At 50.4% G+C, this 10,133-nt stretch overlaps 1 protein-coding gene across 2 annotated transcripts; it reads right to left on the bottom strand.

Annotated features, from left to right (window-relative positions):
* Positions 1-6,136: 6,136 nt before the first annotated feature.
* On the bottom strand, positions 6,137-8,746 carry Irf2bp2 (interferon regulatory factor 2 binding protein 2). 2 transcript variants are annotated; one of them, XM_046432088.2, is made up of 2 exons: positions 7,670-8,746; positions 6,137-7,068 (listed from the first exon to the last, which is right to left on the bottom strand). In XM_046432088.2, the coding sequence occupies exons 1-2, from the start codon at positions 8,664-8,666 to the stop codon at positions 6,353-6,355; spliced, it is 1,713 nt and encodes a 570-aa protein (XP_046288044.1). In that variant the 5' UTR covers positions 8,667-8,746; the 3' UTR covers positions 6,137-6,352. The 2 variants fall into 2 exon arrangements, with proteins under 2 accessions (XP_046288044.1, XP_046288043.1); XM_046432087.2 differs by having other exon boundaries at positions 7,622-8,744.
* Positions 8,747-10,133: the final 1,387 nt, after the last annotated feature.

Below are 10,133 nucleotides of genomic sequence, written 5' to 3'. Positions count from 1 at the left end.
TGGGGAGCACTTTGGACTCCAGGCTGTGCCTCGATCGCAGGAGTCCTGTGGCTCCAGATGGAAGTTCTAGGAAGACTCCTTTTTCCTGCGACGATTTTACCCCTGGAAGGAAACTAGGGAGGAGCTAACTGTTGATAAGCGCCCGAGCCCCCTGGCCTTTCCTACCTGTGGCTTTGACTGCAATCTCCCTAGGAGCCGGGCTGGACTCAGTTGCTTAAAGCCTGGAGGGAGGGGCCCTTGAAAGATGTAAAATTACAGCAGCAACCCATGTGGTGCTTATTAACTTCTCTAATGACTGTGACCCCTGTGAAATTCTGATTTCAGTCATATACGGGATACAATAAATCTTTATATCTTTTATCACCCAGAAGACTAATTGAATTGCTATTTGCAGCAGAAATAACAAAATGGGGGTAATAGGTTTCAGCCTGGGTGAAGGCGCCCACCAGCCTTTTCCTGTTTTGCTGCTCACAGGTAGACTCCAGGCTGGGAGCTCAAGGCAAGCCCAGGCACAAGTGCCGAGTGATTCCCACTCAGACAGCCCCATACTCAGACACATCTGTTTTCTGCAGAACTCTTACTAGTACAGTAGTAAAGAATCTCAGGATAAATGAAGTTAAAGCTCAGGACATTGAGGTTCACTTTCAATAAACTCCATACCTTAAACTGAGACCCTGAGCTCTGTTGATGGGATGTTTCTAGGTTTTAGTTTTTCCCCTAAGACCTAGCTGTGTGGAGTTCAAAATATTCTATTTGAACTGTCACAAGATGTTCTCCAAATGGCAGAGAAGAGTGCAATGACCTCGATATTTACGTGTGAAGTTATGACACGCATGCGTACACAACCTAACCTGACTCACTTGTGGCAGGATGCCTGTCCCCTAATGGGCATCTGCAGGTTAACTGATAGTGAAGCTGCAAACAGCTAGCAAACGTGGTTAAGTGGCAGACCTACAGATGATGTAACAGTTCCTTTCCCCCAAAATGTAAACTATATTTAGAAATATTCAAATGTGACATTACCCTACACAAGGATGTCTTATCTCAGCATCAAGGGCTCCTGCTGAGCTGCTGAAGGAGACTTTTTAGATGATGCCATCTGACTTGTAAAGCCCATTCAGGCAGAACCAGCGTGTTGGTACTCTCAATTTCACCAGGAACCTGTGGCCCAGTCTCCAGGTCTTGTCTGACCTAGGAGAAAACATCTCCTAGAGGATTTTTTTTTTTTTTTTTTTTGCTATCTTGAGATAAATTTCACTAGTACTGAAAACTCAATGTTCTAGAGTTGTAAAGACCATCTACTTTTTAAAAAGAAATATTTAAATTATATCATGGAAGAAACTGCTTATATACATGGTCCAATATGGTTGTTTTAATAAGAAAATTTTATCAATTGTTTTTCGGATTCAAAATAAAAGAACTGCTTTTAAGATACAACATCTAAATGATTCTAAACAATTGTGATTATTTTTGCCCTAAAATACCTTTTCTGTGGATTGTATGGATCCTTTTATGTTGTTCGGTGCCAGGCAGAAACATAATACTCTGTGATAAAAACCAGTGAAAACACAGATTTCATATTCTATAATCCTTTAAAAAATAAAGGAAATCTGTTGTAAATACAGCCTTTTAGGTTATGTTGACAGAGGAGGGGGCAGGTTACACACTAATGGCTTAAAGCAGAATCCACTGTCACAGTTTTTTGTTTTTTAGTGGAGGGGATTCAACCCAAAGCCTCGTGTACTCTAAGCACAAGCTCTCCCTGAGATACACCCTGGCTCCGTAAGTTAATTTCTTAATGATAAAAAGGGGTAGTTTGTATATCCCTAGTCATGAATTTATCTGAGGATTAATAGGGAAATCCACAGATAATCCATAAATCCAGGCATTTTTCCATCTTCCAGTTCTTAAATAATTCACAAATTGTTTATTTTTGTGCCTTTCAAATTACAGCGAGGGTGATCCAGGCTGTCAGAGGGCCGCAGCACAGGACCTAGACAGCTGCATTTGGACACAGCCTGCTTTCCCTCAGTTTTAAGCCTGTTGCTGTTGTCAGAGGCCAACCAGTGGCACTCAAGGAGTTAACCCCTCCCCCCAGGCCCAGAACCCAGGGATGAGGTGGCTAAATATGTATTCCATTCACTGGGGCCTCTGACCTCCAGCCTGAGGAAAGGCGTGTCTTCTCACACTGTTCCCCAGGAACAAAGGCAGCAAATGAGGGTGACTCAGGACTTCTGGTGGCCTCCACACAACTGAGAGTTTTTTCTGAATGATTCCAGTACACACTTAGGAATCAGGAAGACAAACATTTTACTCTTTGCTAACCAAATAAAACATCTCTAAATCATATGCAAAACAACTTTGAGTAAAGGACTACTTAAAAGTCTAGAAACTAAAAGGGGCTTTATGCTTTCAACTTTTCCTCCCTTTGGGGAATAAACAAAGACATCTGCCACATCAAGAGTCTGGTTTTTTCTTTTTTAACTGAATGTGATCATTAAAGTGTACCTTTGGGAGGAGCTTTTGAAATTTTAAACATCATTCTGCAAGCTGCGCTATTTTGAATTTGACTCAAAAGAAAATTTAGCATTTTTAAGTTAGAAAACAAAAACTGATAGCCTATTTCTTGTAATTACATGAAAAATTGTCATAATCTATAACTTATTGAAAATATAGTTTCTCTAAAACTGCATTAAATGGGCTGCTAATAATGAAAAATATTATTAAAATATAACGATGGACCCCCCATGTCACTGGACCACCCCTAAAAATGTACCCAACTACACATCATTGTTGCTATTTAATTTAAAACATATATTAAGTCTGTGTACTTCCTAGCTTTAGACTCTTCATAAGTTTCCCGACTTCCTTTCATAGAGAAGTCTGCCAAGCCATTGATCAATAGTCAACGCTGCAACATCCAGGAAACTTACTATGTGACAGTAGACAGAGGTTTTAAAATGTGTCTATGCTTTCTGTCTCTTATCTCTATTTGTAAGTTCAGATTTCAGGATATCAATAAAGCTCACACTTAGTCAGTTCCAAAGCTTTTCAAGTGCACGTTTGCTTTTTCTTCCCGTCTTTTTTTTCTTTTGTCTTCAATGTATGTCCTCTGCCCCACCAAGACTGTTTAATTCCAAAGCTTTCCAAAGAGCAGCCCCACGTCTGGACAGTCTTTCAATGTGGTAACCATCTCCTTCCACACTCCACTGTTGGAGAAGGCTGGCCAGGATGCCATTGAAAATAAACAAGTACATTCAGCTGCACCTTGTACAGCTTTTCACCTGTCCCCTCCCCAGTGGCCCTTTCCCAGTCCCTAGGACTTCTTTTTTTCTCCCACCAGTGCCTTTCATCTCCTGTTCTCCTGCAGTTCATTAAACCCCACACTCAGACCCACGCATGCTCCAGTCACATGCCATTAGTGATTGACATGAGAGTCATCCTATGCTCATTTAAAAAAAATCAAAAAAAGGCCTCAGAAAATGTTCAGTGCTCCCGATTTTATTTTTTTTTTATTTAATGCTAAAAGTTAAAAGAAAAAAAAAAAAGATACTGTAAATCTGACAAATGACAGAATGCAGGTGATATTTCCATAGCGTGATTTTAAAATATAATGATATCTGAGATTACACTTACTTCAGTTGACATGAATTGCATCATATATAGAAAAAGTATCACCTTCAACTTAAAAAAAAGTAAAGGTTAAAAGGTGGCACACTTTTAAAATACTTGGTGGCCAAGGAAAGGTATATAGTAATAAAGTTGTAAACCATGTGTATGTTCTCATAACTTCAAATGTGAGGCCACATGAAAGACAGTACATCTGTTAAATTCTATAAACTGTTAACGAAAAAAGAAGGGGGAAGCTTCAACACCCTATCCCCTAGTATTCTGAGTATTAAAAGCATAGCTGAAATATTAGGATTTGAAATCTGATACTGCCCACGTACAGTAAGTAGCTTTCTGACATTTCTCTCCAGCTGTGGAGAATCTCTACACTGTCATCAGGTACAACAAAAGATCAAACCCATGTCCCAGTGTTCACTTTTAACTTGGGGACACCAGGAAAAAAACTCAGATCAGCACTCCAGCTGCAAGCCTCCTCAAAGGCCTCCAAGGAGAGGAGCCAGGCTCCAGCAGAGCCTGTGTTATAATAGTGGGAAGCTCTGCAGCCCTTTTAAGCGGGTTAGTCTCCCCCCCCCCCTCCACCACCAGCCCAGGCTGCCTCTTCCACAGCTGGAGAGACTTCTCCACTACAGCAGGATGGTTCTTCATCAGTCTTGTTGGAGAGCTTATCTGCATTAAGGTTGCAAAACACACAGATAGCCACCACAAATTAGGTCAAATGACTGATCAGGTTGTAACATCTATGAGGTCAAATTCCAGTTTATAATAAAGTGCCTAGAAACATATTTATACAACAGACCATAGTAGCTGAATTCTTCACAAATGTCTTTACGGGCATGTAAAACTGACTTTTTTGCATGTGTACATTCACATAAATAGAGACCAGTCTGATCTGAGTCATGGATACACCAAAAAAAAAAAAAAAAGGTGTAAGGACTAACCATGCAAGCCTTACTGTAGCACAACAATGACTGTGACGTGGATTCAAACAGCACTAGCAATGGGTGCACTCATCAAAATCACCATGAAAAAATACTGTATTTGGTGCAGTATCTGATTTTCAACTGTTAGTAACTTGACCACTAAAAAATATTTTGAGCAATTTCAAAAAAAAGACAAACACAACTAAAAAAAAAATCCAAAGTTGGTAATAATCTATATTTTCAAATTAGAACAGAAGCTAGGTTGTGAATAATACAAATTGCAGTAGACCTAGAAGCCATGATTCGGCCCAGTTATAAGGCCAAGTTACAAACACCTGAACATAAGGATTTAAAATAGTGTTCCTGTCAATATTAAATCAAAACAGCACAAAAGAAAAACCAGTATGCTGTGAGACAACTATTTCTAATAACTGATGATTTATTGGTTTAAAAAAATCATTTTACTGATGCAAAATAGTGATCAAAAAAGATTAACTTACAAAAGACTTCTAAAAATTGTTTGAGAGGTGGGGCCTGCCTGTTATGTAAAACCCTCAATTTCTTTAATTTTCACTAGTTTATCTTTTTTTTTTTTTTTTTTCCAGAACAGTATTATTCACTTGGTATTTCAGACACATGTAAGAAGGAAATTACAGGTTTCCTCCACCCACAGTTGGGCCGTCACTGATATGCCCACAGGCGGTCCTGGCAGACCCGGGCTTCACTGTCATTGTACCATACTGTATTCAGCACTCACTAAAAACGTGTGACAGTATTGACAGCGACAGCACTACAGGTAAATGATAAAAAAAAACAACAACAACAAAAAAAAACAAAACACAACCAATCCCACAATCTCTAAGTTCTCCTGGACTGCAACTTCTCTGGCAACTCTTGCAGAGGAACCGACCACAGCAATGACACACAGCTCTCGGGTGTTGAACAGATGAAGTGGCGCTGCAGAGCCAGCCAGGCTGCTCAAAGACGGCAGTGCCATCTTGCACACGCCACCACCCACCACGCTGCTCCATCACTGGAGCTGCGTCTTATGTAACCAACTAGCATGCGGCACTGTACTCCTACAACTGATCACGTGGACAGTGAACAGCGGTCAACTTTGCCTCAAGAAAAACATCCCCCCCCAAAAGCCCCACAATGCTGAGAATCTCTCAGCAGCACCTCTCAGACAGGCAATGTCTTAAATTGAACTTTAAGAACAAAACAGAAATCCAAAACCTATCTTCCTGCCCCTCCGAGAGGACATGTTTTGGGGTAAACTTGGAGATATTTCCCAGTGGCATGCCCACTTGACAACAATGCCCCTTTCACTTATTTCCTTTTCTTCTCCACCAAGCAGCCTCCAGCCTGAGAAAGGGGCCAGCAATAAGGAATAACAGACAGTAAGGCAATCTTACAATGTCAGAAAATGTATTTGGCTTTTTTTTTTTTTTTCGTTTTAAAATAAGTGCATACAAATACAGCTAGAAGCATTTCTGATTTGCCAAGTGCTCTAAAAAAGCAGCCAAGTCACAGCCTACAAGGACCGGTAACTGTCACCAGGATAATAAAGCACAAAGATATGCTAATAACGTTAACAAAAGAAGAAAATGCCTTTATAAGTACATACCTTTTGTCGTCAAAAAAATATAGAAACACAATGTATTCAAAAAAAATCAAAATTATACAGCCATGTGTATGAAGTCTACATTTCCCTTGTCTTGGATATATATATATGGAGATATATATACAATTCAAGCAGTTTTAGTTAAGGATAACCACTGGGTTTTTCTGAAACCGGAAAGTCATGAGTCTCTCTCCTTTTTCACTTTCACATCTCCAGCAAGGATGGTTGCAATTTCCCCCTGCATAAAGGCCCAGGGAACATTGGAGCCCACCAGAGGGCATTTCTCCCCACTGGGACAATAGACCTCTCCACTAGCTCCCTGCTGTTTGATGCTCTGTCTGGAACAAGGGAAGCAGAACTTGTGAGAAGGGACTGAAGGGCACTGCACAAAGTGGGTGTCCTCCAGCCGCTCGTGGCAGAGGGTGCAGCACAGGGGGGCGCTGGCTGCCAGAGAGGAGTCCGGGAGGCTGGCAGGGTGCACGGGCTCCAGTCCTCCTGTGCCGCCTGCCCCCTGGCCTCCCACCTCTCGGGGGCCGAGCCTTCTTTGGTTCATAGAGGACGGGGAGGGTGGACTGCTGCTATTCCTCCTGGTGGTGGAGTGGACCTGGTTGGCATCTTTCGAGGCATGACTGCCCCCTGCATTGTCTGCTACTAAGATTAGGGCTGCCATGGGGGACTGGCCATTCTGGGCCGCTTCAGGCGGTGTGGTCCGGTTGGAATGAGGTGAGGCAGTGGGTGGTGGTGGAGATACAAAAGAGGATGTAGGGGTCATGGGGATCTTGAGCCCTTCGCTGGAAGTGGACAGCCATGGCTGGGCCTCTCCATTGATCTTAGGGGGCCCAACTTCACCTTCTGGTTCTGGAGAAGGCTTTCTTTTCCTTGCTGTTCTTGCAACTGGAAAAACAAAGAAATGGAAGGAAAAAGGGTAAGTGAAGGAGCACTGAAAGGGACCTTTTTTTTTTTTTGCTAAAATGAAACAAAACTTGTTGCAGAATTTCTACTCTCCAAAAGCACACTTTAGTCACACAAGTTATGCATGCAGCTCCAAACACACCTAGGGGTCTCTGAGGCAGCACACCAACCTAAAAGGAAACTAAAGCCCAGGGAATGGCCCATTCTCACACATGCATGCCTGTGCCCAGGACAGAGTTGTGCTTGTGACTACTAATGTCCCCGACAGGTTAAAAGGTGCCCTCATGCTCCCATCCAAGAATGTGCTGGGAAAGGAAAACCCCGAGTCTGTGCCTATCAATCAGCTCGGTCTGACTCATCCCTGTTATGCTGCTTCAGCACATGAACACGTTGCCACTAAGCACTGGTTCCGCCTCGGGCAGATCAGGAAGTCGGGTGTTTGTTGTTTCTGAGCTGGGGCAGAACGGTGCACCGAAAGAACCTCCCCCTCTAAGCTCAGCGCCCCTCGACCCCTTCGCTCCACAGCCGCCCCTACCTGCTTTAGACCCGTTGGCCCCGTTGGCCTCGAAACCCAACAACCTGCCTGCAGTCAGGGCCGGTTCCTTCTTGAACTTGCTCTCGAAGGGCCCAGAGTGGCTGTGCTGGTGCAGCGCCAGCAGCGTGTCGCGCACGGTCTTGGGCCTGTTGACCCAGTCCTGCTCTCCGGGTCCGCGGCCTTTGCCCGCGCCCTCGGCGCCCAGCTCGGCGGCGCCCGCCGTGCTCGACAGGCTGTCTGCCGGGCCACGGTGAGCGGGCGGCGGCGGCGGCTTCTCCTTGGCTGCCGCCTCGCGGGGCTCGTGCTCCGCGGCAGCGCTGCTAGACACGGACGCGGGCCGCTTGTGGGCGCCCAGCTCGGCAGGTTGCGCGGAGCCCAGGCCCGCGGCCGCGGCCCCGGACACAGCGGCCAGTGAGGCGGCGGCCCGGCCGCTGAGGCCCAGCGCGGCGGGCAGTGGCGCTGCGGAGCCGTTCATGAGCGGCACCAGGGTGGGCGGCACAGCATGGCCACGCCGCGGGTTCGGGCTCTGGCGGTTCAACTCAGGGGGCTCCTCCAGCTTGGAGAAACCGTTGGGCACCAGGATGCCGTTCACGGGCGGAGGCTGCGGCGTCGGCGGCTGGGCCAGGCTGGCGGCTGCGCGGCTGCCGAAATCGGAGCCCAGGCGCGGGGCGCGCTCGGCCGCAGCGGCCAGCGGGTAGCGCTCCAGGGCCTGCGGCGCGCGGGGGGCCGCCTCGGGGCCGGCGTGGCCGAGCTGCTGCTGCTGCTGCAGGAGGAGGTCCTTGGCCGAGAGCGGCGGCGGCTTGGCGGCTGAGGGCGCCGTGGCGCCGGGCGGGGAGCGGCCCTCCGGGAAGCAGCCGTGCGCCCGCTTGAGCTGCCGCGCCGTCTCGATGACGAACTCGACGCGGTCGGCGCCCTCGTAGTTTACGCAGCCGCGGCAGACGGGCTCGGTGAAGTCCCAGATCATGGCCCACGGCATGCGGGGCAGGTCACACAGGTAGCACGACTGTCGCCGGGACGCAGCCGCCACCGCCACCGCCGCGGCCATGTCCGCGGAGCCCGCGGCGCCGGAGGCGCAGGAGGAGGAGGGGGCGCTGCCGCCCCCAGCAGGCAGCCCGCGCGCCCGCCGCGCCCCCCAACCCCGCGTCTCTCCGACCAGCGGCGGCGGCGGCCGCAGAGGTGGCGGCGGCGGCGGCAGAGCCCGCGAAGGCGCGGCGCCCGCGCGGCGCCCCCGGTGCACGAGGGGCGGCGGGCGCGCGGCGAGGCGCGGCGGGCGCGGCAGCAGGTCCCCGCGGGCGGCGGGGCGGCGCGGCGGCGGCTCGGCCGGGGCCGCGGCGGGCCTCCAGACCGGAGCGAAAACGGGGCGCGCGGGCGAGAGCAGCAGGTCGCAGCGGCGGCCGGCGGGGGGCGGGGAGGCCTGGGGGCGGGGGACGGGGGGCGGCCGCCGGGGCAGGCTCAGCCCGAGCGGCGGGGCATGCCGCGCGGGGCGGCGTGGAGCTCGGGCGCGGCGCACGCCGCGGGCCGCTCCGCCGCTCTGTCCCAGCTCCTGGCGTCGCCTCTCTCCAGCGCCCAGCCCGCTGAGCTCCGCCGCCGGTGCTGCTGCTGCCGCCGCGGCCGCTCCACTTCTACAGACTTGATTCTTCGACAGCCTCGCACGGCGCCTGCGCGGCCCCCTCCCCTCGCGCGCGCACCCGCGCGCGCCCGCCCTCTGCCACCTCCCTTCCCCCGCGCGGGGCCGAAGCTCGGTCTGGACGCGGGCCACCCGCCCCGGGGCGGACCTGGAACATGTGTGCCTTTTCGCTTAACCTGCACTCGCCCCCTGCTCCACTCTCCCAATCTACCACTCAGGCAGGATCCCCGCCCCCCTGTGTCCTTTTGGACTAAATCGTGCTGAAACTGCTTTTACACACAAGTCCACTTTGTTTCGTGGTTTCTGATGGTCTCCTGAGCATGGGGTTTTGGGGTCTTGAGCGGCCCTGCTTGGGCTTTCCTAGGACTCCTAATAGGCCAGACACGTTGGGTCGTGCGCGCGCACTCAAAAGTACTTTGGAGTGTATTTGTCTAAGGAGGAACACGAGGCTGCTGTCCCTTTAAGTTTCACAAACTCGGGAAAGCCAGACGCCTCCAGGCCAAGCCCCAAGCGCGCACGGAAGAGGGCTCGCGAGCCCCGCGCAGCCCGCCGTCTGCACGCTTAGCCGGGCCTTCGGCGCCGCCCCGCCGCCTTATGTAGGTCCGCGCGGCGGGCGCGTGACGTGGGCGCGAGCTGCCGCAAATGCGCACGCTCCGCGCGGACGTGCCCGGCGCCGCGGGCCTGGGCCCGCGCCGAGCGAGTGCACATTCCAAGGATCCGGGCTCTGCGGCGTCAAGGCGCAGGCCCCGCCTCTGACTCCCGCCCCGTAGTCCCCGCCCCGGGCCGAACTTGGACTGGCCAGGCGGGAGGCGCGGGCTAGCCGGGGCATTGGCTGCCTCCCGGGTCCGCGGGCGGTGGGGCGGCCTGCTGGCCGCCTTGGCAGTC

This window comes from Marmota monax, unplaced genomic scaffold (assembly GCF_021218885.2).
Source record: "Marmota monax isolate L192 unplaced genomic scaffold, Marmota_monax_Labrador192_F-V1.1 WCK01_AAM20220418_F8-fsc00071, whole genome shotgun sequence".
Lineage (NCBI taxonomy): Eukaryota > Metazoa > Chordata > Mammalia > Rodentia > Sciuridae > Marmota > Marmota monax.
The sequence above is the reverse complement of the archived record's forward strand: the minus strand, read 5'-3'. Positions and strand labels throughout refer to the sequence as shown.